At 45.1% G+C, this 19,521-nt stretch overlaps 3 protein-coding genes across 8 annotated transcripts in view; 2 read left to right on the top strand and 1 right to left on the bottom strand.

Annotated features, from left to right (window-relative positions):
• Nucleotides 1-19,521, bottom strand: part of Usp32 (Ubiquitin specific protease 32) — a 121,009-nt gene that overhangs the window by 64,332 nt on the left and 37,156 nt on the right. For 5 of the 6 annotated variants that reach the window (XM_065427386.1, XM_065427388.2, XM_065427389.1 and 2 more), the window contains 10 exons: nt 13,048-13,131; nt 12,868-12,929; nt 12,115-12,220; nt 11,270-11,524; nt 10,073-10,201; nt 7,811-8,099; nt 7,172-7,335; nt 6,613-6,694; nt 5,770-5,844; nt 3,018-3,156 (listed from right to left, as the gene is read on the bottom strand). In XM_065427386.1, coding sequence (XP_065283458.1) covers nt 3,018-3,156; nt 5,770-5,844; nt 6,613-6,694; nt 7,172-7,335; nt 7,811-8,099; nt 10,073-10,201; nt 11,270-11,524; nt 12,115-12,220; nt 12,868-12,929; nt 13,048-13,131 — 1,385 coding nt within the window. The remainder of the gene's footprint in view (nt 1-3,017; nt 3,157-5,769; nt 5,845-6,612; nt 6,695-7,171; nt 7,336-7,810; nt 8,100-10,072; nt 10,202-11,269; nt 11,525-12,114; nt 12,221-12,867; nt 12,930-13,047; nt 13,132-19,521) is intronic. The other variant, XM_065427387.1, reaches the window with a different exon arrangement.
• LOC139056464 (uncharacterized) lies at nt 16,287-17,168 on the top strand. The gene is made up of 2 exons (XM_070534712.1): nt 16,287-16,305; nt 16,510-17,168. The coding sequence occupies exons 1-2, from the start codon at nt 16,299-16,301 to the stop codon at nt 17,166-17,168; spliced, it is 666 nt and encodes a 221-aa protein (XP_070390813.1). The 5' UTR covers nt 16,287-16,298.
• Nucleotides 16,931-18,351, top strand: LOC135898465 (piggyBac transposable element-derived protein 4-like). The gene has a single exon (XM_065427393.2). It carries the CDS (start codon nt 17,541-17,543, stop codon nt 18,273-18,275), a length of 735 nt encoding a protein of 244 aa, XP_065283465.1. The 5' UTR covers nt 16,931-17,540; the 3' UTR covers nt 18,276-18,351.

The following is a 19,521-nucleotide window of genomic DNA, read 5'->3' as shown; positions in this document are numbered from 1 at the left end:
TCCCACTGCTCAGTATTACTTATTTCGTGATTTGTATGATTTTCGGCTGGGCACGACCACATAATATGGAATAGATCCGCTTTTTGCTGACAATGCTTACATGTATTAGGGTATTGGTCCGGGTAGTAGTAGTGATAGGCTACGGGGTTGGGGTAGGTGTTCGTCTGAAGTCGTCTCCAAGCTACTTCTTGTCGCTTGTTAAGCGATTTGTGTGCTGACGGGTACACTGTCCTGGCTAACCTGTAGTGCTGAGTTATTTCCTGGTAACTGACCATGCGATCCCTCCCTGATCCTAGCGTGAGCCGTCCGGGTGCTCGGTTGGCGAGTCCTCGAGCGGTGGTGTGGGCGGCATCGTTGCCGGGTAGGGAGGAGTGTGCTGGTGCCCAAATGATGTGGATTGGTCGTGGGTGTTGGTTTGTGTCTATTATGTGTTTTACGGGAGCCGAGACCCGACCTTTCGCAAAATTGCGTACTGCTGCTCTGGAATCGCTAATAATGTAATGACAATGTGTGGAGGCTATTGCCAGAGCGATAGCCGCCTCTTCCGCTGTTTCGGAGCTTCTGGTGCGAATTGAACCACCAGCGCGTATTTGACCTGAGGAGTCCACCACTGCAAGGGACATACAGTTGCGTTCTATGTATTCTGCTGCGTCGACATAGACTACGTCTTTGAAGGCGTGGAATTTCTGATGTAGGGCTTTGGACCGCTCGGCCCTCCTTTCCTTGTGGAATTCGGGGTGCATGTTTTTAGGGAGTGGATTAATTTTGAGATGGCGCCTCTGATCGTGAGAAATGTCTACTTTAATGCTTTGCATCGACTCGTAGTTGATGCCGAGATTCTGGAGGATGTTTCGCCCGGCGGCACACTGAGCTAGCCTTTCGTATTGAGATATAAGGTGCGCTTCTACTAGTTCATCGAGGGTGTTGTGCACACCTAGGGCTAGCAATTTAGCGTTGGCCGTTCTTATAGGTAGCCCAAGAGCCTGTTTATAGGCTCTCCGGATAATCCCCTCTATTTTCTCTCTCTCAGCCGCTTTGAGGCAGAGGTACGGGGTGATGTAGGTGATGCGGCTGAGAACGAAGGCTTGTACCAACCTTATGAGGTTGGCTTCTTTCATGCCAGAGTGTCGGTTGGCAATTCTTGAAATGAGTCGCATCGTTTGCTGAACGCATGCTTCCAGTTTGTGAATTGTGTTGCCGTTGCGCCCGTGAGCTTGCATGAAGAGGCCTAGTACACGGATGGTGGTCACCACCGGGATCGCGCCTCCTCCGGCTCGCACAGTGATTTCCGGGGATGGCGCAGTGTCGGATTTGCGGTTTGTAGGGGCTCTGAGTAGGAAGAGTTCTGATTATTGTGGGGAGCAGGCGAGGCCTTTGTCGGTAACGTACTTTTCGACCGTGTCTACAGCTTGTTGCAGCGTGGTTTCTACATCTCCATCGCTACCTTTAACCACCCACAGGGTAATGTCGTCTGCATACAGACTGTGGTGTAGACCTGGAATCTGATTAAGTTGTTCCGGTAATCTGATCATCGCTAAATTAAAGAGGAACGGGGATAAAACTGATCCCTGCGGGGTGCCACGACTTCCAAGAGGGATCTTGTCCGATTGTAGTTCTCCTATTCTTAGTTCCGCTGTGCGGTGGTTGAGGAAGTCTTTGATGTAGTTGTATGTCTTCTGGCCCACACCTAGGTGCTGCAGATTCTCTAGTATAGCCTGATGCGCTACGTTGTCAAAGGCCTTTATAAGATCAAGGCCCAGGACAGCCCGGGTACCATTCTTGGGTATGTGGTCCAGAACTTGATGTTTAAGCTGAAGCATGATGTCTTGCGTGGAAAGTTTTGGACGAAAGCCAATTATGGAGTTCGGGAATAAGTTGTTGTCCTCCGCAAAATTGTGGAGGCGGTTAAGTATAACGTGCTCCATGAGTTTTCCTACGCATGAGGTCAGAGAGATGGGGCGCAAGTTCTCGAGCTGTAGTCGCTTACCATGTTTAGGTATGAATATTATTTGTGCATGCTTCCACTGCGAGGGGATAGAACCTGTTTCCCAACAGCGGTTGAAGTACTCTGTTAGGGCAGTGATAGATACGTCGTCTAGATTTCGGAGGGTCTTATTTGTTATTCCATCGGGGCCTGGTGCAGATTTAGTTCGGAGTTTCAGCAAGACGGCTCGTACTTCAGCCTCAAGTTGTTAAACACCTCAAGTGCATCGTCGCCAGCAACACTCAGCAGCAGCGCAGCCTTGACAGCTTCTGACCTTGGTTCTTTCGGAGATGCTGTCGCTTGTAGGAACAGTTCGAACTTCTGGATGAACAGGTTCCAATGCTTCGCGATGTTGTCGGATGAGCCGGAAAGTTGCAGATGCTCCGGTGGCTTGACTAGCTCCATTGCTCTGAATGGTTACGTTCAACCAGCGGCACCACTTCTGACACCATGTATCGTATGGACGGGATCCAAGAATGAAAAGAACGTTTATTCCGGAAACACACAGGGTATATATAGTCGTCGGCATTCACAGGCACGTGTTGCCGTAATCTTCGTGCTGTAACTCAGTTCGGGCCGATACGTGCGACGCATGCGTAGTCTGCACGATACACACGCAACCACTCCCAGTGCTTGTTTGTTTTTTTAAAGAAAAAATGGCACTGCCCGTGCAAGTGTAATGTGGTGGTATTTTGCACAATTTAAGTGCAAAGCAATCGCATTTGAACACATTTTGGAGCCTGCTAGCCTTGCACAAGTAGATAATATGAGAGGTTACATTCTGGCAAATTTCGTTGATGCGCGATTGTAGTACAGCGATATTTCTTTGTTGAGAGGTACAAAATACATTTAATCCTATGGGTGTTTGCCGGGGATATGAAAATATTTCGTTGTCACGAGAATTTTGTTATGGGTTTCAACTGTACTGGGGTTAGGCTCCTAAAGTTAACACCCTTGCATGCTTTCAACGTAACAGCTATTATGGGTATGTGTCCCGGCACCCCAAACATACAGCTATAAAGCAGCCACTAACCTGTTTAATTCATAAAGGTGCTTTTCGTTGATGAAATACTGAGTAAGTGGCCGCGTGTTACTGACACACTGAAGGGCAGCATTCATGAAGCATGTGTTGCCAAGGTTGTTCAAGCCTGTGGCACCTTTCTCTGTGGGGCCTGCAACAAAATTACAATAAAGATGGCTGCTGATGACAATAGCTACTGTCCACGAGAATGCGACCACACACACAATGCTGAACTGCAGACAATAGACATCATAGCAATGTACCTCCACCTTGTTCATGAACTAACAGACCAAGGGAGTGAAAAGCAGTTTGTTTAACTTGTTCAAGTACTACTAGTAACACAGGCAAAGCAAAATTAACTTTGAGATGTGAAGGCGCAAGGTACAAGATCTGTCCCACAAGTTACAAAACTTAACTTTTTCTAACAACACAAATATGTTCAATGTGTCATGTATACTCAAGCAACTTTTGAGACATGAAGTGACATCCTGCAGTCCTAATGTATCTTTTAAACAGCAATAGTGATCCAAGCAGTGCAATTTACACTAGGTGCATTTCAATGATCTTATCAGATGACACCTATAAATATTTCATAGCATAAGAGAAAAGATGGTACCATATTTACTTGCATAATGATCACACTCGCATAATGGTCGCAACCCTGAATTTTGTCAGCAAAATCAGATTTTTTTTTCTTTCCTGCAAAATGATCGCACTCCGAACTTGATGCAGCGATATGTCGTGTGGCAAGTATATCTAATAATGATTGTGCTTACCATCTGTCAAATGCTATGTGAAGGACTGTTCAAGACATACCAAGTGGCCTGCATGCATCAAACAGATTCTTAAGCAGATGCCCCATTTCATTCCTTTCATCACTTTCCACACTTCCATGAAAAAAAAAAAAAGAAAGCTGCAACCAAACTTGCCTTGGCTTTATTTTATTACTTGTAGGCTTTATAATCGTTGTGGTTAACAACAACAACAACAACAACAAAAAGAAGGTGCATTGCGATTCCTCTCATCTGCACTCATAGGCACGCAACAAATTGCAAGCAGCAATGACAGTAGCCACGTTTACACTGATACGTTAGAAGTGTACCCTATTCATATACTGATGCTTGTAACACAGCTAAGACATTCGCCCAGCCTTAGCGTAAACGTGCCGTATTAGGATAGTAGCCAAGACAAATGCCGCAGTTTTCGCAGCATGCCTGCCATGTGTTTCAATGCCACTGGCAGCTAAACACGCCCATCTCTGTTTCTGTCCCCTCAAAGTGGACATGGCTATGTTATTGCCACAAACTTGAAGATATTAACGATATCATTCATTATTGATACGGAAGAAACTGTTTCAATGCACGTAATGTACAGTCGCCGACCGATTTTCCGGACTCCGAAAATTCGGACATGCCCGATTATTCGGTCAGCTTCGCGGCACCGCCATTCTCCCCATAGACCATAATGTATAACAACTGCCGAAAGTTCGGACACCTTGCAACCTCTCGTCTGATTTTTCGGACACTCCTTGAGCCAACTCGGTCGAGAGCACCATGCACCGACTCTGACCGGCGCATGGTTCGACTTGCCGAACGCCATTTTTGTTTCGAACGGAGCTTCCTTGCTGCCCCACGAGGTGGCGCTACTGGAAATCCCCGCTCATCATCATCGTTTCTGCCTGGTTCGACAGAGTGGCTCTGCAGCAGTTCCGGTTTCAGCTTAGTAAGCCATGTCAAGACAATCCAGCAGCTGATTTGTTTCTTCGCGCACGACGCTAGAGCATGCCGCGTTTTTTCGCTTGTGTGACTGGTGTCGGCACGGTGGTGTTTGCTTTGTGTGCTGTGTCGAGGTTTCGGTGATCCAACGCGGCATACGGAAACATCTCGTCAAGTGTCTAATGGCGCCGACAGTGCCCGCGCAGACTGCGCTGCGGAATGCCGGCAAGCGGGTGCCGGGAGGCCTAAGATTTGTCGCCTTCCGATGTGCTCCCTACCGACGCGAAAAATGTTCTGCCGAGACTTGCACAGTGGTTGCATTGCGATTCCGGACACCGTCTCATTGACAGTTTCACAGGTGCTGACACTGCTGTACTGACATGCGCAGAACTCGACGACGGCGAGATCATTCGTCAGGTTTCTGCTGCACCGCCGGACGATGACCGAGTCGGAAGTTGACGCACCATGTGCTACGCTGCCGTCGCATGCGGAGCGTGTACAAGCAGTGACTGTGCTTTCAGCCGCCAATAGTGACCGTACGACCCTCTCCGAGATTCAGGCTTATCTGATTGCGCGTAAACGGAACAGCGTGCAACGGCGCATTCGCGATTTCTTCAAGCCTACTGCCGAGCCCGAATAAGTGCGTGGAAATAAAGGATTTCATTTTTTTTTTTTCATAATCTGCTTTTTCGGACACCTGTTTATTCGGACATTTCCGCAGTCCCCGTGAGGTCCGAATAAACGGTCGGCGACTGTATTCTCAAGAACAAAAAAATCACGTTCGGCGTGTTCGGCTTGCTCCGCCGGCCGCCATTTCTGTTTTGGTGTCCCGCACTGTTACAGTGGCAGCAGCCTGTTTGTTGCGGGATGAAAAGAAAAAATTTCTTTTCGCGGTAAATTTAACCCGCATAACGATCGCGCTCCTGAATTTTTGATAATTTTTTTTTACAAGAAAGTGTGATCATTATGTGAGTAGATACGGTAAATTTCCATCTACCACACAAGGAACTGCGTTCCTACACAAAGTCCATACAAATGAAACTGCTTACCTTGGTTCTTTTGATCCACCTTGGCGTTGATTATGCAAGACATTTCTTCTGGCCATGTCTGGTCTTTATTTCTCACTGAATAAGAAAGAAGAATTTTAAGAAGAGTGGCAATTTGGCATCAAATGCGAGAGAAATGTATCGGGCACTACATCGCACTTCTTTAGCTTTGCAGATCATTTAAGCTCGCTCGACACACATCTTGCGCTTTTGAGGAGTGAAATGCAAGTAACGGTGGTCCGGAGCAGACTGAGGTAATGGCACTTCAGGGAAGTGGCCCTTTTCCTCTCTCGGGTGCCCATTCACAGCTACACTGCACTCTCTCCCCTTCCCAGCTCATACTGGCTTTTAGACCACCCACGCTCTTGTAAGCTCTGCCACCTCCACTCTACCACAAGACTGGTTTTGCACATTTTATAAACTTTTTCTCCTTTGACACTCCTAATGCTAAGGCATTAAATATAAAAGGTAAATGAAACCACATAATCAAGAGGCAAGTAATTTGTGACTAGACTATGGAGAAATGAATAGCCTGCTAACTAACATATGGTTTCTTAACATGCAACAGTTTCAATCACCATAGGCCACACTTTATATTTACCTTTTTTTTCTGTGTTCACCTTTAAGTAAAACAAAATATGTGCTCCTTGACAATTATACCATTTCAATTTCCCTTTGCCTTTAAATGTTTCAAAGACTGCTGGCCTGTTTCATAAGGCAGTAGTATTGGCACCATGTGTGCGAGGAAGTCTTTGGATCTGTAATCACTCATAAAGCCTATGTAACTCCTTGACTGATGGACAGTCCTTAGCTATAGTATAAAGATTCCATAAAATGTAAGCTCACCTTCAATAAGAATTTGCTCGCCATCTTCAATACCAAGCTGCTCCAATGTAAAGCCTTCTTCTTCAAGTGGAGTCAGATTATTCTTGTGTGCAAGAGGAAGAAAAAGGTAGGTTAAAACTATCAACGCACAAGAAAACGGCTACTTGATGTCTCAGAATATTCAAACTATCCAAAATAAGAATTATCAAATGAAACTAGGTAACTAACATGTCTGCTGTACGAGCGCAACATGTTTTAGCAAAAAAATGTGTTGTCAACCCCCCTCAAACATAGAACTTGTGAATCCTTTTAAGAACATATAAGTACAGTAGCATGCTAGATGACCGAGTTACTTTTGCGGTCATGGATGAATTAGCAATGGAAAAGGGATCGATGTGGCATGAAAGCATCAGAAAAGTAAAAAGCACACAAGATACAAGGCTATGACATATGCCCTACTTGTCAGTTGCATATCTTCCAGTTGTCCTACACTGTGTGACATGAAAAAGCCTGTTTGTACGTAAAGTGACAGATGAGTGATGCAAATTAAGAAGAACAAAGAATAAACATGACAGCTCACCTCGTCCTGCAGTTGCCAGAGGCGCGTGTCCTCTGGCCTCAGTCGCAGCCTTGTGCAGAGGAAGTCGAACACCTGGCGCAAAGTGGACGTCCTGCTAAAGGATGCTTGGTAAGCCAAATACCTCTTTGGATTCGTGCTGGGCTGGCCTGGAGCAACACCCCCTACTGCATGCAAAAAAAAATCATGCTGATCCACCAGTGCATATTCCTCACAGCAAGCTAAATGGAGTTCTCGCAGCATGCTGCAAGGACTGTTTTGGTATGCACAGATACGAGACATTTTAAAGGTGCGCTTACAGTACATTTTGCTCAGACCAGAGTACAGTAAAGCCTCATTAATGTGTACCCACTTAATAAGTAAATGTGGCTTAAATATAGCTGCGATGAGTCCCCGACCCTGTCGCCAGTGAACTTGATGTCCACAGAGAACACAGAAACAGGCACAAGACCAGTCAAACCGATGTAGCACTGATATTAGAGATACTACGAGAATATCACATGTCTACGCGTCTCCAAGGCAATGCATATGCTAAAGATTTTGTTCAAATCTCAGGCTACACATGGCGCAGGTTCTTCAAGTGACACAGACAACCTCATGATCTAGGTGTGCACACACACTTCAGCATGGAGTGTGGCTCACCATAGGCAGATGCCACACTACCAACTACAGATGTCCAGCTGTTGCTGTTTGGTTGTCGAGGGCCAGACTGCGCAGGCTGGTGGCGCCACAGCCGTAGGCATGGTGGGTACAGCTCCAGCTCTGGTGTGGCACCAGTGCTCCCACTACGGATGAACTGTCTGGGCAGTGCAGGCGAGCCCCCATACCACTGGAACAGCGCCCGCCAAATTGCCTCCGGCACTGCCTCAAAGTCCCGGCCACGGGCCAGTGGGCGTACAAGACGGCCACCTTCACCAGTCAAAACGGCCGCCTGCACATAGGTGGTGGAAGCATATGATCACGACATTAAGAATCGCTTTCAGTCACTTGAGACACTAACTTGCACAAGGGACAAACTTTGTGATCTGTCGCATAAGACAGTACCTCCAACCACTATGACTCACTGTAAATACAAATGTTAAATGGCTGCAGCAACCTTGACAACACACACAGTGACAATTTTAAAGGGAACTACACCTGCTGACAAAATTTAATGATTTCATATTGGTTTAGTGAAGAGAACACACACACAAACAAAGTGAGAAGAGCAATAGAAAAGTTCTTGTCCACTTCGTGCTTTCAATTTTCGTGTTTCAACTTGCTATTCGGCTGACTGCAACTGTTAAATTGCCACTGCATTTGCCTGCTCTATGCTTTCTTTGTGCACTGCCCTGCCTGTCAGTTAAATGTACTAAGAATAAAACAACCAGCCCAGTTTCACAACTTTCAGCTTGGAAATGTCAACTACAGGCAGTTAGCACAGCATGGCGTGGAATATAAACAACTGGCTGTGTGTACTTGTGTGAAACATTTAGCTCACAAAGCTAAAATGCAACATATGAACATGCCATGGCAGTGTGAAATCAGTGGTACCACTGACGAACTGAAATTTGGAGCAATTTTTGTAGAGAGAGAGAGAGAACAACTTTAGTGAAAATGCCTGCAGAGTCGGTTAGGCTCCCTCCACGCAGGGAGGACAAGCTTTTACCGCGACGTGGCCACTTCGTCAGTCTCGTGCATTGTGCTCCTTGAGGTCTTGGTTCCTCGCTACTTCCGCGAATCCGAGAGGGCTGCCGCCCCCTTCCTCCGGGTGCTGCCCCCTTCTCCTCGGTTTCGCGAGGTCGCTGCCTCTCTAGAGCTGCCGAGACCTGCTGGACGGCCTTGAGTTGTGTATCTTGGTCATAGCTCCTCGTTGCAGCCTCTAGCTGCGGCGGGATCTTCGTCTTCTCGCTGGCTTCTCGTACGTGGCCGCGCGTACATGGCCGCGCAATTTTTGCAGCAGCAAAATCTTAATTCTGGAACAGTTTGGAGCACCCAAGTCCAGATTTTGAAGTTCTTTAGAGCAAATAAATGCCAACTGTTGGACATGTCCTAGGCTATATCGAGCACTTAAAATTTACATGTGTTATTCTAGAAAGTATTTGCTTGCTGTAAAACATTTTGCTCTGCCTGTAAGTACAAAAAATGGTAACATATTTGAGCACCACTTTAATTCATCATCATCATCAGCAGTAGCAGCAGCAGCAGCAGCCCATTTTATGCCCACTGCAGGACGAGGGCCTCTCCCTGCGATCTCCAATTTCCCCCATCCAGCACCAACCGATTCCAACTAGCACCCGCGAATTTCCTCATTTCATCGCCCCACCTAGCCTTCCGCCATCCTCAACTGCGCTTCCCTTCCCTTGGCGCCCATTCTATAACCCCAATGATCTACTGGTAATCTAACCTATGCATTACGGGACCTGCACAGCTCCATTTTTTTTTTCTCTTAACAACAATTAAAATATCAGCTATCCCCATATGCTCTCTAATCCAAGCCACTCTCTTTCCGTCTCTTAACGCTACGCGTAACATTCTTCGTTCCATCAGTCCTTGCGCAGCCTTAACTTGTTCTGAAGCTTCTTTGTGAGTCTCCAAGTTTCTGCCCCATATGTCAGCACCAGTAAAATGCACTGATTGTACACTTTTCTTTTCTATGATAATGGTAACCTTCCAGTCAGGAACTGACAGTGTCTGTCATATGCACTCCAACCCATTTTTATTCTTCTGTAAATTTCCTTCTCACGATCAGGGTTCCCCATCAGTAATTGGCCTAGGTAAACATACGCCTTCACAGACTCTAGAGGCTGACTGGCGATCCTGGACTCTTATTCCCTTGCCTGGTTACAAGTGGAAAAGATTAGTGCTTACAACAGTACCAACAGTTAAGAGTCAAATGAGGGCCATTCACAGTTTTGCACTTACCTTTATGATGTTGGGGGCAACAAGGCCAGAGTTGTCAATTGACGGTGGTCGCTGTACAAATGCAGGAACCACTTTTCTAGAGACACTTGGAGATGGGTTTAACGATGATGGACATGATGACTCTGGGCACTGCATTTCAGTAAAAGAAGGATGTCACTAGTAAGAAATGCTTATGCTGTGACTAGGTATGACACTTGTGGGTAAAGATTTTAATGCCGCCAAGAAATGCAGGAAAACCTCATGGACAGGAGTGCTCCAATGAGAACTTGAAAAATCAAATTAGATACTACTTTCTGCATTTTTGCGACTCTTGCAACATAAAGAATGGTCGACATAAAATCACTACAAACAAAACTTGAAGATATTTATACATAAAGACTGCTTTACTGCTGCTCGAAATTAATCATAACAAACTGAGCCTAACATTCCCAAGGATGGCGACGCTAAATTTACATTCAGGTAAGCGGCTAGCTTGTGACTGTGTACATTTGTGCTTCAAAACTTTGCTCTGGCAAATGAAAGTGCAGAAATATAAGTGCTCATCTTATTGGTAAAAAACTTCTGTTCAGTAGCCAATCACTAGGAGACCATGTGGTCAATGGTCAGTTGGCATATTCTGTCAGTCTGCAGCACAAAAATTATGCCCATCATAAAATGGGAGACAACTTTCAGTTGGTTCTGTCAGAGCCATCAGCATCTAATGACAAACTGAATGGTCTTTCAGTGGCAAATTTCCAATGAACCACATAATCAATCCAGCCAGCATCACGTGAGCCCCGGTGCTGTGTCTGCTAAACATAATCACATATATACGAAATATCTAATCATTAAAAAAAAATTTACGAATAATTTGCCATTCTACAAAAATTTTCAAAGTGGCATCCTTGTAGTATGACCATATGGCAAAACGGAAAGAGCTGAATTTGAGTCTTGCTTCAAGTGACTTTCTCCCATTATCGTCATTAACATATTTTTGGTGATGATTGCTCCTTATTTCATATTTATGAATTTATGCACGATTCGAGCACTCATTGATGTGTTTGACGGCCATATGTAAGGCCTGTAAGCACTGCCCCATTATCCTACATGCCAGCAACCAGTGTCCCAGTGTCCTAGCACATCACTGGTCCAATAACCAGGTGTGGCAGGGAGCCAGTGTCTTGGTGGGCACTGGGTTTTCTCAACACGGTGACACACCTGCAGAGCAGAGGACAACCGGGGGCACTTGGGTGAGCCTGGCACACTGGGGCAGTTGGCAGCGGGATCAAATGCAGTCACGGGGTCAAGCAGATGGTGGCTGTCAGTGGCGAGGCTGGTGACACTGGCCAGCACCACGGTTCCGTCATCAGTCGCTGACCGGGCAACACTAGACTCCACCTTACGCTGCAGACGACTTGTCACCTTGACCCCGCTGACACCATAGGATGTGGTGCTACTCCCTGCTGCCTGCAACTGCCAATTTCGTGAGCTCCTTTACACATATCCACTCTACACGCTGTGTATGTGAGGGTGTCAAGTTCAGTTTCAGAGTTGCAAGTGGGAGAGGAACTGAAATACAGTGGCCATGCTTTAGGGTATTTCTAATAGGATTGGTGCTGCTAAATTCAATGCAAAATGTGCAAGAAAAGCACAGGAAGATGACCGGTCCTCTATGCTTTACAGTCAGTTCACAGGCTGAAGAAACAGGGGGCATTGAGAAACATGGATGTCGAGCGCTCCTGATTACTTTTGAATACTTGGTGTTCAATGTGATAAACTGAAAGCATTGTACATGAGCATCCTTGCTTAGCACCTCTATTGAAATAGAGACGACATGCCCAGAAATTGAACCCATGACCCCATGCTCACGAACTTAATTCTATAGTCACTATAAGCCACCACAGAGAGTAAAAATTAAACATGAAATTTTCAGACAGCTGAGAAGAGAAAAGTAAGCTCCTATAAACTGGATTTTCATTAGTTATTGATCTGAAATGCACCCATGGAATATTTAGTCAAGAATAAGAGCCAAAGGAAAGACACACAGATTCATTAACACTTACCTTGCAGTCAACAAAGTCGTTCCACGACTTCCACCAATCCATTGAAATGAGGTAGAGCATTTGACCAGGCTTTAGACCTCTTCGTTCTTCCCTTCTTAGCCAACTCCTGAAAATGCAAGTAATGGCATTATAGAAAACAGCAGGAAACAAACACAAAGGTACAGAAACAACAGTGTGTTGTTTTTGTGCACCACCGCTTGTAAACTTAAATCATTGGCACTTTCATTGCATGCAGCACTAAGCCAGTAACGCAGGACTGTCTTTTATTCATAAAAAAGAAAGAGCAAGCAAGGCAACTACACATGTGATGGTGTGCTTTTATAAAGGCAAGAGCTCAACAAGTGACAATCTCTATGCAGGAAAAAGCAACATACAACTACCATTTGGTTAATAAGAAAAATGCCCCAGCTATCATAACTTACATTTTGCCACCTGTAACAAGTTGCATGTGGTGTGCTTACTTGGGATGGAATGCTCAGGGCCAAGTGCCCAAGACAATATTTCCCCTCAGGGATGTGATAAAAGTTCTCAAAAATAAAAATGCAAGTGATGAAGTGCTCTGCAGTGATCTGTTTCTGCGATCTGCAAAGCTGAGCTAAGTTCTAACAGGGGAAAAAGAAGTCTGATAAATGAACCTTGGCATGCCACAATCAACTAAATATGGCGTTTCTGATAACTGCCATGGGTCAGCCTATTTATGGTTATAGTATTCTGCAAGTCCAATCTGCAGCTCTGCCAGTAATATGGATATACCTGATGATGTCACCTTCTTCCTCCCTTGAAGATGGTCGCAGCCCGAACACAACATGGCACACCTGGGAGGTGACCGAAAGAACACACATGCAAGTGATGAATGCAACTCTTTGATATCCTGTCAATGTGGTCGAACTGAAAACAAATTTCTAAGACACAGAGCCATCTGGCTGAACTCACTTGAAACATCAGGTTGAGCAGGCTGATAGTGAGGTTGTTGCCGACGGTCCATACGAGGTACTCGTCCAGGGTAATGAATCTGGTCTGTTGATGCGAACAAAGATGAACATGCACACACAAGAAATCAGCATCTCACGTATAAAGTGAATTGATTAATGTTTATTGGCACAAGAGCCAAATATGACCAAAGGGCGCAAAGTGAACAAAAATTTTTAAAAAAGCTGCCTCTCATACCGACGAAGATTTTTTAACTACGATATAGAAAAGTAGTTAAAATGTTGGGAAGCTTACAAGTTTCATGGCAGTGTTCTCATACTATGCAATAATATATCAAGTAAGCTGCAAGGTAGGTCTTCTTTATTTATTTACTTACCTATTTTTATTTTTTATTTCAGATATCCTCAGCGCCATACGGCATTAAAGTGGGGACTGGTTACAGGGTAGGTAGTGTAAAGCAAACAAACAAGTGCAGTGAGTTCCGGTAATATGATGATTCACCTGATTATACAATGTTATCTAACGCTTCACAGAAAACTTTGTTATTGGTGATGGCTACAATATTTGCGGGATATTTGGCTACGATATTTGGTTTATGTGACATGAACCAAATTCTACCTTACTGCGATGATCAACACTGTTTGAAATGTACTGAGGCCACAGGATGAAGTCGTCGTGAAGTGTGGTGTGATAAAAATTTTATGAAATAGTGAAAGACTGGAGGTTTTGTGGCGGTTAGCTAGTGGATTAAGTGCTAGGTTAGCTTTCATTAAAGGGAAGCAGAAGAGTCTGTTGAACTCAATAAGACGCTAATATATGGATGCCAGAACCTCATAAACCATGCAGGTAAAATTTTGGGTGGGATTTTTCACTTAGGAGCGATGTAATTGCCGGTTAAAATTGCGCTGTCACTCCGCCTGCCGTCGCGCGTTGCGCGCTGCTGCTGATGCTGACGATGCAAGCAGAGACCAAAAACCGCGGCATAGTGACGTCAGCATTGATGTTCCGTTCCTTTGCAGTCTCCGTGACTGTGCCTGACAGCGCATGTTTCTGCGAGCGTGCCGTCATAATCTGCTTCGCTCGACCCTGCATCCCTTTGTTGTGTGTATGTAGAGGGGTAGTTGATGTGCGCAGCATCAATTGAAGTGGTGGGCCGATCATGCCGACATTCTCCGCAGCCTGCGGTTGCACGAACACCAGCGGTCGCGACGATGTTCCATTACTTCCCGCAAGACAAGAAGCTTGCAGCTAATTGGGAGGCTGCTGCAAATCGAAAAAATTTCAAGCGCTCAAGAACAACAGTGCTGTGCCCTAACCACTTCCATGACGATGATTACAACCATAGTTTATCAATAATGCGTGCATGAGTGAGAGTATGACTTGCTGCTAGCAGGCTTTCTAAACGCAGCGCGAGAAGGTAGGGGCAACAAAAGCACAAAGGCAGGACGGCTGCGGGTGGACGCATAGTAACTGGTCTTGGAAGACCTTATGAATACACAAACTTGTCCAAACCTTGATTTTGATTTACTGCTAGCTCCGTGTTAGTATGTTGAACAAGAGGTACATGTTTATCTCCCACCCTTGACGTAGGTTTCCTAGCAAACTGCGGTTAATTTTCTATTTGCACGTGTGTTGTGAAACAGCCTACATGCAGCTACCATAACGCAGTGCAAATGTAAAGTTTGCATATGCTTGAATGCCGGCGCACGCCAGGATGCTGTGCTCCCACTCACACACAGAGAGAAACCGGCTGTCGCACCTAGCCGATGGAATTCGCCGCCTTTACGGTTCAGGTTACGAGTAGCGTGCGGATGGCGGCGCTGATGAAGGTCACTACACATGCTGCAAGAGCCGGAAAGCTTTTCCCGCTTATAAACCGTCTGTGTAGCTTGCCGACCGCTTTAGGGCAGCGCACAAATGCCGACGATTTCATCCCTGCTTACGTTCCCCGAGGGGGCATGCAGCAACATAACAGTACAGTTGTTTGCCCAGTAACGAACTCACTGGATCGGTGAATACAGCTTTGCAAAAAACATACTCAGCAAAGAACATTTCTAACACGAGATGCTAACACTTCGCTTTCATTCGCGTCGAAAGCACCGCTTGCTACCAGCATCCTTTGCTTCTTGGAGAGGCCGGCTACGTACACGTAGGGATCGATGCCGAACTCCTCAGAGGAAAGCAAGCTCTTGAAATTTACCATTAATGTCTCGCCAAACCACAGCGCCAAACCACCTTGCGCCGTGCTTCATGTGTGGCGGCAGTAGTCGGTCCGGACAAACACCATTGTTGACGTCACGAGGCGCCCGACCAATCACAGGTGGAAACGAGGTGCGCGAGCTGCCCCGAGTCTGCTGCTGCACTTTTCGTCGAAATAAAATCTGTTTGCGCTTTCTTTCGCTCAATTTTGATGCGATATTTGCATTCGGAGGGCTGAAAACCATTACGTACAGCTCTTCACTCATTTTTTCTGGAAAACTTTTCAGCTTCCCTTTAAGTTTATACTCGCAGCAAGGTTATAGTTAGAAATAATGAAATGGGTAGAGTTATCTTGTACTAGTTCAAATGAAGAGATTAACGTGACTGGGATTCCATATCACAGATGCATATTCAAGTTTTGAGCATATTAGAGTCTTGTAAAGCTGTAACATTAAAGTAGTCTGCGCTTTGAAAAAGTTACGTTATAAGTACCTGAGCTTGCAATTAGCATTGCTAACGACGTACTGTATATGAATGGTCCATTTAAGTTATTTGTAATGTGCATACCTAGATATTTGTATGACAAGACGAAATCTAAGGGAACATCGTTATGATGGTAGGTGCTAGGAGTAGAGTTAGATCTGGATAGGCGCTTTATTTTGCATTTGTTAATATTTAATTTCATTAAACACTTTCCACGCCAGTCATAGGTATTATCCAGATCAGCTTGGAGTGTTGTAGTAGCGTGTTTTCGATTTCCTGGAAGATAACACAATCATCTATGAACAGATGTATGTTAGCCCTTTGTGGGATAACGGGACAGATAGGTCCCGCTTTTTACTCTGACAAAAATGCATTAGCAGCCGATGCCAGTCAAACGCAGTGTAACCGTAATGTGCTGCCATCTATTATGGGTGTCTGAAGATGTTTTCTGCTAATGTTTTGAAGAGCTTCCGTAGGTGGCGCTTCAGGTTCATAGAAATGAAAATTGTGTTGTTTACAAAGTTGCACTCGAAATTTTCGCTCCCGTAGGACTCGATCAACGAGAGTTTGGCATGAATGGTAAGATTTTCCTTTTCTGCCCATTCAAAGCAATGCTTATTGCATGCATTGATGTGAGAAATCTGAAAATCGGAGCTATTGGCCGCGCGATAGTGATGTCAAAGCCAGGATACTATAAAAGCGTGCCCTTATTTTGCTAGGCCTAATTGACGGGAACTACACATGTGATACATTCTTATTATTTCTGATTTTATGAATTTGCAGTGGACTCGCTCACACGCGAAGAGGCACTGGAACTCTTTTTCAGCCTGCCAGATGAGTCCGAAACAAGTGAGGACGAGGCACTGAGTAGTGAGAATGAGTTCGTTCCGGAGCTTGCACCACCAGACTCGAGTCCCGACGAAGATGACAACGAAGCAGGTCCACCAACAAGCAAACGCAAGAAACGGCGACCAACAATTTCAAAGAACAGGAAAAAAAGCAAGCGGGAAACAGTCGAGCCGTATCACGAAGTAGACGACGTGCTAGGAGAGGAAGTTGGTGACAAGTGGAGTACAAATGAACCGCCGATCCGCGTTGGGATTCCAAAATCATGGGACCCTCAGTTCTCAACAAAGCCAGTGGTGCGGGCAGCCGACTGTTTTGATCTGTACTTCGACGATGAAGTGTTGGACATGATTGTAGAGCGCACAAACTGTGCCGGGGCACTAAAATACCCTAAGAAGTGGGCGGTGCTCACAAGTGATGAGCTGCGCGCTTATTTTGGATTGCTGCTTCTGATGAGCGTGTCACCACGACATCACTTTTATCACTACTGGAGCCGTGATTCTCTTTTCAACTGCGAAGAAATCGCCAAAGTGATGTCTTTCAAGCGCTTCCAGTATATCATGAATTCCCTTCGTGTAAACGACCCAAGCAAATAAAAGAAAAGAGGAGAAGATGGTTATGACAGGCTTGCTAAGCTGCGACCCCTTATTGATAAACTGAACAAGAAATTTCAGGAAGAGTACTCGCCGTCATCTCACCAGGCAATTGATGAGAGCATGGTTGCTTTCAAAGGAAGATCTAGTATGAAACAGTACCTTCCAATGAAGCCCATAAAAAGAGGGTAAAAAGTCTGGTGCAGGGCCGACTCAAAGACGGGCTATTTGCTGCAATTTCAGGTGTATGAAGGGAAGAACGCACAAAGACCAGCCAATCAAAGCCTTGGTGAGCATGTCGTTCTTTCTCTGTCAAAGAGCGTGCAGCCTGGAACGCGGCTATTCTTTGATAACTATTTTACCTGCACTCGCCTAATGGAAACTCTCGCTGAGAGGAGCATCCTAGCCGCAGGAACGGTTCGCACCAACAGAAAGGATTTGCCCGAAGAACTGAAGCGAAACAACAAGCTAAAGAAGGGAGAATACCTGTGGCGCTCCAAAGGTCAGGTCACAGCCTATCAGTGGCGTGACACTAAAGATGTTCACCTCTTGTCGAATTTCCATGATCCGACGGAAACTGTCGAAGTGTCACGGAAGCTTGCCAATGGCTCTTCGGTGGCTGTGATCTGCCCAAAAGCACTGGCAGACTACAACGTGTCGATGGGGGCCGTAGACAAATTTGATCAAAAGCGAAATGCCTACACTTCTGATAGGCGTTCCAAGAAGTCCTGGTATAGAATATTTTATTTTCTCTTCGATGCTTCTGTCGTCAATGCATTCATTCAATACTGTGCCAACAATGACATAACATACTTGTGGTTCCGGCTTGTTCTAGGACGGCAACTCATAAATGGACAAACGTTCAGGCACTACACTAGCACTGGACCATTCCGGAAGAACAAGGAGGGCCGAATGAACGGCCAAAAGATGGTTGGAGTCTCGGAGGAAATTCGATTCACAGGGAGCGGCCACAATCCACAAAAAGTGCCCGCAAGGCGAAGGTGCAGGTGGTGCTCCACCACAGGAAATGAGGTCCGCACAAAGTTCATGTGTGGGGTGTGCAAGGTGCCCCTGTGTGCCACTTGTTTTGGTGCCTTTCACACTAAATAGGCACAAAAGCGATGTCAGCAGGGTGCCTTCATGAGACAACGGGACAGTGTTGTCCCACTTCCGAAATCCACGGAATGTGCCAATGGGACATATACGTCCCACTTTTTTCTAATAAACTAAGCATGTTATAATCCTCAAATTTGTTTAGTATCATTTTTGAAGCCTTCAGGAGCTCAAAAAAGCAAAGCATTTCCCATTTTTGCTAGAAAACCATATATGAACTCACAAAGGGTTAGAAGATATTTCAGCACTCAGATAAATTATAGATAAGAAATAATATTGGTCCCAGCAAAGACCCTTATGGTACACCTGATTGAACTTCAGCGAGTGGAGAGTTACGGCCGTTAGCAGTAACGAACTGGAAGCAGTTATTAAGGAAATGCTCTATCCATTTTAGAAGGTTAGGGTCGATATTTAGTTGGCTTAATTTAAGAAGTAGTAGTCTACGGCATAGTTTATCAAATGCTTTACTAAAATCTACGACGACACAGTCTGTGCAGGATGAGCGATCCAGGATGCGATGCAGTTGACGAGTGAAAGGTACTAGCTGTGTTTCACAGGATTATGATTTTCGAAAACCTTGCTCTGCATTAGTAAAATATGAGTTAGATTCTCGAAAGCAAGCCAGATTGGTGAAAACAACATGCTCTAATAATTTACAGCAACTACTTCTAAAGGATATGGGTCGATAAGAGGAGAGTTTCTGGGGCCAGATTTAATCATTGGAACCACCTTCCCAGTTTTTCATTCCTTTTGAAGCTCACATGAGTTATGGGATTGTTGGAAAATATTTGTTGGTATCAGGACTAATGAGGCTAGTGCTTTTATATAATTTACTGTTAATTCAGCCGCAGCCAGATGGTGAATGATACGGTAAACTCTTATTTTGTTAATTCTGTATGCCTCAACAATCACAGGATGCATAGGTAAGTATTAGTGTTAATATACCATAGGAAATTTAACATTACCAGTTTTCAAAAACCGACTTGTAAATAAATCATTAAGAATGATCATGCATATGTTGGCGGAAACAGCATTTTCAGATGAATCTTTTAATGACATAGTATTGTTAGTTGTTGGGTTTAGTATTTGCCAAAACTGTTTGCCAAGATTTGTTTTTAGTATTTCAGGTAGCGTACTAGATAAGTAGTTGTCTTTAGCAGTTTCTATAGCTGCTATATAGATATCTGAAGTGGATTTATAAGTTGCACAGCAGGTGTTAGTAGGGAATAAGTTCGGTAGAAGA

This window comes from Dermacentor albipictus, chromosome 2, assembly GCF_038994185.2.
Source record: "Dermacentor albipictus isolate Rhodes 1998 colony chromosome 2, USDA_Dalb.pri_finalv2, whole genome shotgun sequence".
In the NCBI taxonomy this organism is placed as follows: Eukaryota; Metazoa; Arthropoda; class Arachnida; order Ixodida; family Ixodidae; genus Dermacentor; species Dermacentor albipictus.
The sequence above is the reverse complement of the archived record's forward strand: the minus strand, read 5'-3'. Positions and strand labels throughout refer to the sequence as shown.